Consider the following 11,916-nt stretch of genomic DNA (forward strand, 5'->3'; position numbering starts at 1 on the left):
TACCGCTGCTGACGCACAACAATTCATCCTCGCATTTACTAATAATTTTTTCATCCTAAACGCTCAATACTCACGTTTATCTGCAATAGTTAACATTCCCTGCAATTATCGGAATCTTACAGAAGGTATGATCGTGTTGTCACCGGTGAACGTAAATATCTAACAGTCATACGAGTCATACGTTGATGTTGTTATTATTATTTGAATTTTCAACCGAGTCTCTCTCGTACGACTGCTGGCTAAGCTCAAGTTTGAGTAATATCAACTCTTTAGTTCTGTATCGTCGCTCCGCATTGGAGGAAGTGTTGAATGGTCTTCAGAGAGGAATAATCCAGTTACACGTTGAACAGGCATGTCAACGTTATCGTTAACGATGGAAAGGGCAAAGAAGGCTCAATTTTGGCGCAGAGGAAGCAGCTTTTCGCCAAGCCGTCTTCCGGTGAATCCAGCCTACGTAATTGATCGCACTGGTGCGTATTACCCGATGAATCATAAGCGTCGCGGAAAGGCGCTGATCTTCACGCACGAAACGTTTGCGAAATCCACGAAACTAGCGTCGAGAAAAGGCGCAAAAGTGGACAGCAAGGCGCTCGGAAAGTCCCTGAAACGGCTTGGTTTCGACGTGGACATCTATTCCGATAAAGGAAAAGAGGAAATAAATAAAATCACCGAGAAAGGTTTGCTGCTGATTTCGTAATTGAGTGCATTCGGAATATTTTAACGCGTATTGCATTTCAATTTTAGCTTCTCGTCAAGATCACTCAAACGCGGACTGTCTGCTGGTTGCTATTCTAACCCACGGCGATGATGGGGACTCCCTTTGTGCTCAAGATGGTTCGTACCAGTTCACGAGCGTGTGGACACAATTTACCGAAGAGCGCTGTCCATCGTTGGCGGGAAAGCCCAAAATATTTATAGTCCAAGCCTGCCGAGGCCAAGAGCTGGATCCGGGAGTTGCGACGGTTGAGCAGGATGGAATCGCACGGTACATCGGTTCGGCGGAAGCAGATTTTTTGTTTGCATTCGCCACCGCACCAGGGTTTATGTCATTTCGGAACGTCGAAAGCGGATCGTGGTTTATTCAGGAGCTTTGCGTTGAACTGAACGAAAATGGAGAACGGTACGATCTGCTGACGCTATTTACTTTCGTTACTCAACGGGTAGCCCATCTACATGAATCGAATGCTCCCGATACTCTGGGGTACCATCAGAAAAAGCAAATACCGTGCATTGTTTCGAAATTAACAAGGCTTTTGTTGTTAAGTGGAAGAGGTTGAGTTTTCTGAATATTCCAAACAATTAAAAAAAAACCCTGCAAAAATCATGTTTAAATCATCGTAAAATTTAAAATTGTTCAAATAATGAAGAACTCTTTTTAACTTTTTGTCGGTAAAACTTAATTATTCATCAATAATTTTATTGTAAATGTAAACGAAGTTTTAACATGTCAAATAACCCCAAGTGCAAAAAAGGAATAAACCCTCAAGAATAATGTCATCCATTTTCAAAACAGAGTTTTTTGTCAATGCTTTAGTTTATTTTTGCCTTTCTTACATAAAAATTAATATTAAATATTAAATGTACACATCTTAAACCGTAAATCACTGATGGTTTTTTTGTCACTCTGCTGGTGAGATTCACACCTATCGTTGAAAATAATCAATTGAATGGAATTTAAACTCAACGAAAACAAAAAAAAACAAATTATATTAAAACTAAGTGTACGATGGGCGTTGCTTTTTTTTAAGAAATCACTACTTTTCTTCGGACGTTCATAGCAACATTACATTCACATCTTACATTACATACAGAGATTCTTTTCTTGTCTATGTTCGGGATTACGCTTGAGTAATCTAAATTGCACTTTACCATATTCGCCATTCATTTGCTATTGATATTTACAGTAAGCTATCCCAGTTATAGCTCTCTCGAGATCAGTGGTTATTTTTGCTTAATACAATCCTAAGTTGCTATCAATAATTTATTATTTTCCCTATAAATAAATTGTCTTTGAAAGAAAACTTCAATTACATAATTGTACAAACTAACTATAGGTTCTGGACTAACTGTGCATTTGTTCATAGATAGTAAACATTACCGTAAACTCATAAGTGGGTTCTTTGCTGCGAGGCTCCCAAAATGTGCTTGTTCATGATCACGATCACGTATTTGGCTTCAACTTTACTGTGCCCTGTTCAATGCAAGTGGCTGCAGAGGGACCTGCTCTTGGGGCAAATCAACAAACAACGGCGGTCCCTGTTGCATATTTGGTGGAACGTAATGCGAGGATCCTCTCCGACGCTGGAATGCCCGATTGTACGTGGTGTGATGATTCCGGGTCAGAACCACAAGAGAGGAAGCCAGCGCCAGCGATACCTGGGACTTGTGCTTGCCTGGAAGACGCACGAACACGGTTCCAACCGCGGCCACATTGTCTGCGGTCGGTTCCAGTGCCACGGGAGCAATGTCCTGTTGCAAATGGTGCGCGGACGCCTGTTTACTTCGGCCCCTTTTACGATGACTGGCGGGCGTTTCGCTGGGAGTCTCCAAGGACAGATTGATGCGCCCAAAGGGTCGTTTGGCCATGTGTAGCATCTCCACAACGTGACGTCTGCGTGCCCGTCTCATGTCCGCCGCTTGTTTGGCTTTCCACGCAAGAACACAAATAGCCAAAAAGAGAAAGAAGCAGGAGAAAAATACCGAGAAAAACACAAACAAGTGAATGTGCAGCTGATCCTGTCGGAAGAAAACCAATCCGTAACTAGCGGTGGATCCAGCACGTGCCCTAAGTGCAATGTAGAACTTTGTTTGGCCCAGCGAGTGCACTGTATGCGGTAAAGTCACAACCAATCGATTCTTCAATCCAAACACACGTAGCAGTGAGTTGCATTGTTGCAGGGTAACGTAAGTTATAAGATCCTTGGCAATTTTATCCTTAACATAGAAGAACTTTTCCGTGTCCATACGACAGTGAGAATGGGACAGCGAGCCAATTGGTAGAGGAGGATCCATGTTTATGTCGGAGTAGTTACGGTTGATATTCAACGGATACACATTTATCCCTTCGACGGCTTCGATGTCCACAATATCTTGATGCCAAGAGTAACGGTTATCCAGATAAATGTCATGGTAGCCGGAGCTATTGTTTGGTTGTACAACAAAAGACTCATCATTTGGACTCATGTAGAAATCCAGTTCACCCTGGGTAACGTCTACTATAAATCTAATATCTACGTTCATATAGCGTGGCTGTATTACGAAGAACACGGTTTGTCCCGGCTTCAACGGTTGTGGTTTGATCTTGCATTCATCTGAAAATCAGAAATAAAGGTTAAATCATAGTTTAACTTCCGCAAAAGAGCAACTCACCGATAGATTTCGCATCGAAGCACATCCTGGAGTCAACGGTGATGTGTTTGTAGCACTGATGCCCATTGGACGGATGGCCAGAGTAAGAATCCTTGCACTTGGTGCACTGCATCGACCAGCAGCTGTACGCGAGGTTCTTTCCTTTGGCAGAGCAGGTGTTGTCACTTTCGGTATTGTTGCCACAGTTGCACTTCTCTCCCGTCACCGGATCGCACATGTCTCCGTGGCCGTGGCACTGGCACCGCCGGCAGGGATCACTCGGGATGTTTGCCCCTCGAAAATAACCTGGGATACACTTGTCACATTGATCTCCATCCGTAAAGTTACTGCACCGCAAACATACCGCGTCCGACTGTGGTCCTTCGGTGAGCGTTCTCGTAAGTTCAGCGTAGCTCATGTTCCGCACAGACGGTTCCAGATCTTTGCCAACGCAAATATCAGTATGACCGTGGCAGTACTCCGAGCAGGGAACACATTCTCCACCGTTTCGAGGATCACGCACGAAGAATGGCATACACTTTTCACACTGTACTCCGAGAGTGTTGTTGTGACAGTGCAAGCACGTGTCCAACTGGTCAGGTCCTGCACAGTTTGAATGTCCGTTGCATTGGCACTGAATGCTACAATTGGCACCCACATATCCAAAATCACAATCGCACTTGTCCGGTTCCACACAAGATCCACGAACGCAACCCTGCTTGCAAACTGGAACACATACCATGGCCGAATCTATCAATTGTCCGCGATACCCTTCGGCACACTGGCACTCGTATCCATGCAGAAGGTCAACGCACCTCTCCGATTTCACGTTGCAATTGTGATGACTGTTAGCGCATTCGTTCTCCGGTGGACATTTGATGTAGTTCCAGCTGAATCGATCGTTGGAATCAATCGTGGTTATGTTGTACTTAGCTCGGTAAATTACATCGCACGTAGAAGAGGCGGGATAATCAACCGGACTATCCAGAGAACCTTCCGTACAAACCCCGTCCCCTTCGGTTCCATTTCGTGAACACCAACCGCAGTGGGCATGCCGCAAACAGGTGGCACATTGCAGGAACGATCCACACGGTTCAGGACACTGGTCAATATCCGATGGTTCCAGCACAAGTCCACAGACGCTTCCAGCGCAGTACAGCGGTTGGTAACTGGGAGAAATGCACTCGTTAAGCTGCGTTGACCACCGACAATCCGACCACCCACCCTCGGAAGATGGCTGACTCAAGCAGGTGCTACAGCTGGTATGTGTGTGACAGCTCATCGGGCAAATCGAAGGCTTTCTGTTGCCGTCAGTATCATTCCGAAACTGGCACTTGTAATATTTTCCCGAAAGCGTCCATGTACAGTTCGGCATTGCGTTACAACTCTCACAATCCGACGCGACACAACTGACTATCGGGCAGCTGTCTGTCGTACTTGTCGAGTTTGATTCAAAAGGCATACATTTACCATGTCCTCCGCAAGTAGGACACCACTGGCATGCTGGTTGCGCTTCCGTATGGAACGGATAAGTTGCTAGACATGTGCCGCACGAGTCAAACGATGAACAGTTTCGTTTCGATAGCCAATCGTCGTCGCAAGGTGCTCCGTTGTTGAACGATAGCGTCCCGTTTTGTGCGTCACAAATGTCGGAATTTCCGTAGGCGTAACAGTGCGAGGTATATTCATCCATTGTCTTGATAGCGCAAAAGCTGCAACCCATATACTGCCGGCAAATGTACTTGGAACCGCTCCAAAGATCACATAAATCAGCTGGGATGTTAATTTTAATTACACGACTGTAACTGCTTCCATCCCAACCGCCAACAGCGTAAAATGCGTCATATTCTGGATCTTGAGTCATCGCTTGGGCGTAAATCTGCCCGAAAGTGCTTCCGATGATTTCAATGTCTCCGCTTAGTCGAATCCACTGATTACACTTGTACACATAAGCTACCAGCGTGTCTCCCGTTCCACCAGACGGGAACCTTCCTCCAACTATCAGCATATAGTTCTCCGTTGTAACCGCTGAATGCAGGTACCTCGCTTGAGGAATGTAATCAGATTGTCTATTTATGAAAACTGGAAGTTCAATCCACCTGAAGTTTTTGAAATTGAGGGCGTACATTTTGTTCGAAACACGAGTCCGTCCACCTGAATAGACGATTCCACCAAAGATGTACAATATCTGCTTCGACGGATGACACACTGCACTGTGTCCAAAAATTCCAGCGGGTTTCCCGCCTGTGGTCAACACTTTGGACCAGCTATTCGAGCCGAGATCAAACATCCAAATGTGAGTGGACAGCCCAGCTGAGACGGAAAAACCCCCAATCACCAGCAACACTTCCTTTTCGGCTTCCTTGATCAGAGTCATTGAATGTCCTGCCAGCTGGGGTGGCTTGGAGCCTTTCTGGTTCACAATACTCCATCGCTGCGACTGTAGGCCAAACTGCCAGAAATCATCCAACACCAGGTGGTCGGTTTGATTGCGTGAAAGTCCGCCGTAGATGTAGATGGCTTGCTTGGACATGATCATCTCCGCTGCGTGAAAGTACCGTCCCAACGGCATTCGATCTTCAGGGCTGGAATCGACCGTTACCTGCATCCAGGTGTTGTTCTTCGTGTCAAACTGGCGAATATCGTTCAGTGGGCCGTGGGATAACGAGTATCCACCAAACATCCACAGCGAACCACGTCGATCTGCTACCAGAGTGTGTCCAAATCGAGGCAGAGTCTTACGCAAATGCTCAAAATTTTCCGAAATGAGATACGAGTTGAACAGTTCTGTAAACACTATATTGGACGGCTTGATTTGTCTGGAACAGTCTGCATCGCCGAAACCTGGCGCACAGATACAGCGTCCGTATCCGGCGTCGCAAACTCCTTGCTTCTGCTCAACATTGCAATCTAAGGGGCAAATTTTCAGCGAACATCGCGGACCGGTGAACCCTTTTGGGCACACACATTTGTTATCTGAGCAAATGTATGGTCGTTTGCAGGTATTGATATTGCAACTCATTACGCTGTAGATCGCCTTGAAGCCCTGATCATGGCCCTGCCTGTAGTGAACCGTTAAATGGCCTGAACGAGCTTCCGTTATCCAAGGACTTTTGTTTTCGTTGCAAAATACTGCCAACAACTGCTTCTGTAACGTTACCCCGGTCAAGTCCGGCAATCCATCGTATACGTAAATTGCGTTCTGCCCACACGTTACATTCATGTCTTGTGGCTCAATCTCAAACTGAATTATAGCATTCTTCAATTCAACACCGTGCTTCACATACGGACTTATAATCCACAGGCACTCACGAGCTTCTGTTCCTCCACGGGCAGATTTGTGCAGCTGATGTGATCCTATTCCTTGTGTTCCAATGTTGGTCAAAACTCCGCGAGGTTCACACTGGTAGTAGCACTGACCGCCGGCCTTCGGATCACCGTAAAAGTTTCGATTACACACTTCACACTTGAGTCCTTCCGTGTTGTCCTGGCAGTAGCACTCGCCAGTTTGTGAGTCACATATTCCAAGAGCCTCATTGCCGTGCCCATTGCAATCGCACGGTTGACAACCCAACTGGGTCGTCGCATTTCCGAAACTTCCCGGACTACATCGCTCACAGTGTAGGCCTTCCGTCCAGTTCATACATTTGTCGCACTTGCCCACACCCTGGGAACACGTTGAATGATTGTTACACGCACAGTTTTGACTGCAATCGATTCCCGTCCAGCCAAGGTCACACTGGCATTTGTACTCTGGACCTCCGGAACAGTACCCGTGCACGCACGTTTCGTAACAGGTTTGAATACAATTACGGATTCCATCGCCCAGGAATCCTTTCCGGCAGCGACAGGTGTAAGATCCGTGCGTGTTGATACACTCAGCTTGTGCGTGACAATCGTGCAGACCCAGTTCACACTCGTCCACATCTGGACACTGGGCATACGACCATCGGGCTCTGTCTTCTGTAATGTTCAGTGCCGTACTGCAATCGAAAGCGGATCTATTGAAATCACCTTGTATGCAAACGCCCTCGATGGGATTGTCCACGTCGTAGCACCAGCCGCAGCTCAGTGATCGAAGGCAATGTGAACAGTTCTGGTGACTGGCACATGATTTGCACTGCTGGATCGGTTGAATCGAGTGTTGTTGCGCTGGATCTTGTGACTGTGGCATCCCGATTGGCATGGTTTGATCGAGCCACTCGCGACAAAGCCCAAATTGATACTCGCTGGTGTAAACCGAAAAACTGAAACACTGACTGGTTGCCTCGCACCACACACATCGACCGCGATCGTTGAGACAGCTGGAGCAGTTTTCGCGCAAGTAACACGGCGCTGGACATGCTTCTAGTTCTGTTACAGCAGTTACGGATCGACCTTTTCGGGAACAGCGAGCATCCTCAGCCCACCATTCGCAGATACCAGCTTCGATGCACTGCTCGCAGGAAATGTAGTTCGAACAGTTGGAACATTGAGACGGATTTACGGTAAGGTAGCGCCAGTTATCTCCGCGACGACAAACTAACGTTTCGTTTTCCTGGCGGGAGACGCACTCGTTGGTCGTTTCACACCATCCACACAGCGAATCTGCTAAGCAGTGTAGGCAGTTATTGTATTCACTGCAGGATCCGTTGGAGTAAGGTTCCAAAAACTCAAACGTGAATGCTTTTGGATTTTCCTGGTTGATTGCGCTGTGCTGAAGACCCATCTTACTGATTTGCTGAGGGTGAGTCTGGGCGCCTGTGTTCATGTTTCTTTTCGCTTGGAAGTCTACCATTACACGATAGCGAGGCTCTAAACTTCTCCACTGAGCCATCTCACAGATTGTTGTGTGGCTTGCAGTAATGTTGGCGGTCACAACCGGATAGAGTTTCTTGCGAGGATTGTAGTCGACAGCATCGGTGGAAGCCATTCGTAGTACAGCTTGCGAGTAACTGGCACACGCTCTGAGTTTTTCTCCTGCTCCTTCCCACACGGCAGGTGGACGGATGTATCCTAGCAAACGGGCAACGACCTGTCCGCTGAAAGATTGCTCGGTATGAGTTGTTGAGGACGGAAGATTAAAATCGACCATGGTTGCGTTGACGATCATGACCGTATCAGGCATTGACCAATTAATAGGGGCTAAGTATTTGAGGAATGTGAGGCCTGGTCTTGTGTCCAGTTCAGTGCACTGTTCTGGTTTGATGACCTCTGTGCCCTTTGGCCCCCACCATCCGGACGGAGTGTCTTCTCCACAAACTCCGTAATTGTCGTCCTTGTGGTGACAGCGAGCATTTTGAACACACCAAGTGCACCGATCGAGACCGAGTTTGTTGGCGATGGATTTGATATTTCCTGTAGAGGAGGAACCATGAATCAGGCAAGAGTGGCAGTCCCCAAGTGCCGGACAGATTCCACGGCATCGCATCGTTTGCAAATTTGTGGTACAATTGGCTCCGACCGTTCGTCCATAGCAGAGGCCATCCGCCGAACACCATCCGCACTCGGGATCCGACAGACATTCTGTTACGGAGGCATGTCTCGGGCAGGCAGCTTCGGGTTCAAAGGTTTCCTCGTTTTCGACAATCAACATCGGTGGCAATGTGTATGCTAGTAAATCTCCATTTACATTACCGTGGTATCCGCCAACAAGGAGTAAAGTTTTTCCATTCCTTAAAGCGGCAGCATGGGCAAAAACGCCTTGTTGTTTCGGATATCGAGATTTGCCCAGCACGTCCTGGCTAATCCAGTTGTGGCAGCCCAGATGATACAGATACATTTGATTGTCGTAGCAAATTTCTTCCTTGTTGTGTTTATGAGTATATCCGCCAAACACGATCAAATAGTTTCCGTTGATTGTTGTTGTATGGAAAGCGCGCTCTCGCGGAATATAAGCGTCCCTCAGCGGTGTCCGGGGATACATTATCTCTGTCCAGTGAAGATGGTCCAGCTGGAAGGTAAACATCCTATCGGACAGTTTGGAAAATCGCGCAACCCCAGCCACAACACCACCGTACACGATCAGGGAGTTGGTGTGTTTATGATAGGAGGTCGTGTGAGCCACTAGTCGAAGATCCAATGTTTTTCCTCCACGAGGAAACACTTCTTCCCATTGTTCAGTACTGGCGTTTTCCGACAGATGAATTCGAAACAATCGCGAAGAAAATTCTCCATTCTCGAGTGCTCCACCGAAAGCGTACAGATAGTTTTCAGCCGCGGTTAAGGTGTGTCTGGTTAGCGGTGGAGGCTGAAAAGCCGATTTTAGCGCTCGTTCCGACCAAGTACCTCCATTTTCTGTTATATTGTACAGCCATAAATCCGATGACAAGCGACCTCCGGCGAGTTTGCCCCCGAATATTACGAAACCATTCTTTACTGCACACGCCGCATGACCGTACCGTCCAGTAGGACGTGAATTGTTTCCGTAAACTGCTCCAAAGGGACCGGTTTTGTTGTCCGCCAGCGAGAAGATAAAGTTGTTGAAAAAGTTTGGCTCGCGTCCTATTCCCATTCCTAGCGTGTCTTCGGATGGTTCCCTAAACAGCGTTCCCTTCCGGGCACTTCCATTCATCGTTGCTATCGATTGCATTTCTTCACTAGCGAGGCTTACGCCCCACTCGTTCTCCCATCGGCTCGTGTTGAACCGGTAAATGCTCAGACTACCGAGCACTTTATTCAGATTGTATCCACCGAACACGTACAGCGAATCTGTTGGTGCGTAGTACACTGCAGTGTGAGTGGCTCGCGGAGTTAACCCGTTCTTCGAGTTGGACAACCAGTGCCACTCGTTGGGAACGGGATGTGTCTTGTGTAAGCTACACGATTGGCCGGAATAGTTCTGAAAAAGAACAATGTCAGTGAGAACCTGTTTTTTGCGAACTTTAAAATCCACTTACACTTGAGCATACGCATTGTGCACCCACACAACTTCCTCTTCCTTCACTCTGTCCACATCCGTCGGGGCACGCGTCTTGACTGCAGTCATCCCCAATCCAGTTGGCGTTGCAAACGCACGTATGATCCACACACTTCCCGTGGTCCGTGCAATTATTGGGACAGTTGGACACGGCAAATTCCGCCTTGAATCCCTCTAGTACGTAGTTGGTATCACTGTACAGCAGCACCAGCATCTAAAAGAAGGATTTTACTCAGAATGTTAAAAAAATACGGATCAATCATAAGACTTACACTTCCGGACGACGCCACCACTCGCTGGGGTTCGGTTTTACCGCTAAAACTGCCGAGCAGTGGCGATCGGAATGAATCCCCGTCGTAGATAAATATATAATCGAACGAGCACTCGGTGCCCATGCTTCGGAAGTTGAGCGTGATGTACTGGCTATCATTTTGAGCCTTTATCAGCCACTCGCAGTGTGAATCTTGGGTGTAATTATATCCGGACGGTCCGTCGCTGATTTCTCCGTACGATTCGTTAAAAACGCGTCTTGTTTTGTCGCAAGACTGCTGCTGATGCAAATTTTTCTGCGTGGTGTGACCTTCGGTGCCGTAGGGTAACAGAATGCCCAGGAGTATTAGCGAAATCAGCATTCCGTTAGCTACAGCTTTGCACTGCAAGTGACGAGGCCACTGTTTATGTAATGGCAATTGTCTCATTTTCCGCCGATCCGAACTAGCTGCAGTGTGTCTCTGACTCTGGTGTTCGGATTACTCTACCTGTATGCATGTCATCATTAGAAAGAGGAAATCTTAATTATACACTTGCAATTTGCAGATGAATCAAAACAATGTTCTCTTCCCAGCTTGAAGTGCATTCGAGGAGTGAAATTGTGATATCAAGTTACCTGGTAAATCACCTCCATTCTTCATCAAACTACTTTGCATTGACTAAACTCGCTGCAAATAATAGAATCTTGTTTTCGATAGACCATTGTATGCACGCAATCTGTGAAAGGCATTTTTTTATGGTAGCATCGATGTAAACAAAGTATTTTTCACAACTGCGCCCAACGACGTCTTCAGGCAAATTTTGCAATCCCGATAAAATCACGAATTTTCCCGATTCCTGTATCCACTACACCGGAAGTACACTGTATAACTCGTAACAACTATAAATAACTAAGTTTTGATATGTTTATTGCACTAAAACGCGATAAAATAGCGAAAACATCAATGACGAAAATTTTCCTCTATCCGTTGTGTGCGGTTCGTCTGTCAATGAGTTTGTTGCTTCACACGGTTAGAAAGAAGTGATACAAACATGTAGCAAATTAAACCCAAAACGTGAGGAAAACCTCTAGCAGGATGAGCTACCATCGTCCGTTCAGTGATGGAAAAATTCCTACTGAAAATGGCTTAATTTAGATTTACTTAAAATATGCGATAAAACGCACAGTTGTAATACATTTAACATTAACAAAGGGCAAAATTGAGCATTTTCGTTACCTATTTGTTGGTAGTTTTTTTTTGTCTTTATTAACACTCAAACGCTCGGGTAGTCATTTAAACTCTGTTTTTTCTATTGTAGTATTGCCCAAATTAGATCTGTCCGGTTGCGAAATATCTAGATTTGTCTACATTTCGATGCCGGTATGCTCTCTTGTTCTATCTAGAAAGGAATCCCAGCAA

At 46.4% G+C, this 11,916-nt stretch overlaps 2 protein-coding genes across 2 annotated transcripts; one reads left to right on the forward strand and one right to left on the reverse strand.

The window, feature by feature from the left end:
• Window positions 1–256: 256 nt before the first annotated feature.
• Window positions 257–1,510, forward strand: LOC6041315 (caspase-1). The gene is made up of 2 exons (XM_001850543.2): window positions 257–677; window positions 745–1,510. The coding sequence occupies exons 1-2, from the start codon at window positions 353–355 to the stop codon at window positions 1,275–1,277; spliced, it is 858 nt and encodes a 285-aa protein (XP_001850595.2). The 5' UTR covers window positions 257–352; the 3' UTR covers window positions 1,278–1,510.
• Window positions 1,511–1,515: 5 nt separating this feature from the next.
• On the reverse strand, window positions 1,516–11,510 carry LOC6041316 (multiple epidermal growth factor-like domains protein 8). Its single transcript, XM_038257687.1, has 5 exons — window positions 11,133–11,510; window positions 10,519–11,004; window positions 10,227–10,460; window positions 3,370–10,168; window positions 1,516–3,311 (listed from the first exon to the last, which is right to left on the reverse strand). Exons 2-5 carry the CDS (start codon window positions 10,942–10,944, stop codon window positions 2,182–2,184), a joined length of 8,589 nt encoding a protein of 2,862 aa, XP_038113615.1. The 5' UTR covers window positions 10,945–11,004; window positions 11,133–11,510; the 3' UTR covers window positions 1,516–2,181.
• Between the last annotated feature and the right edge of the window lie 406 nt (window positions 11,511–11,916).

This window comes from Culex quinquefasciatus, chromosome 2, assembly GCF_015732765.1.
Source record: "Culex quinquefasciatus strain JHB chromosome 2, VPISU_Cqui_1.0_pri_paternal, whole genome shotgun sequence".
Lineage (NCBI taxonomy): Eukaryota > Metazoa > Arthropoda > Insecta > Diptera > Culicidae > Culex > Culex quinquefasciatus.

Excerpts from the sequence above, each read along its gene's own strand:
- LOC6041315 (XM_001850543.2), top strand. The coding sequence starts at position 353 with ATGTCAACGTTATCGTTAACGATGGAAAGGGCAAAGAAGGCTCAATTT. Across the intron at positions 678-744 it reads AAATAAAATCACCGAGAAAG|CTTCTCGTCAAGATCACTCA; the intron begins GTTTGCTGCTGA and ends TTTCAATTTTAG.
- LOC6041316 (XM_038257687.1), bottom strand. The coding sequence starts at position 10,944 with ATGAGACAATTGCCATTACATAAACAGTGGCCTCGTCACTTGCAGTGC. Across the intron at positions 10,461-10,518 it reads TGGTGGCGTCGTCCGGAAGT|ATGCTGGTGCTGCTGTACAG; the intron begins GTAAGTCTTATG and ends TCCTTCTTTTAG. Across the intron at positions 3,312-3,369 it reads CTTCGATGCGAAATCTATCG|ATGAATGCAAGATCAAACCA; the intron begins GTGAGTTGCTCT and ends TCTGATTTTCAG.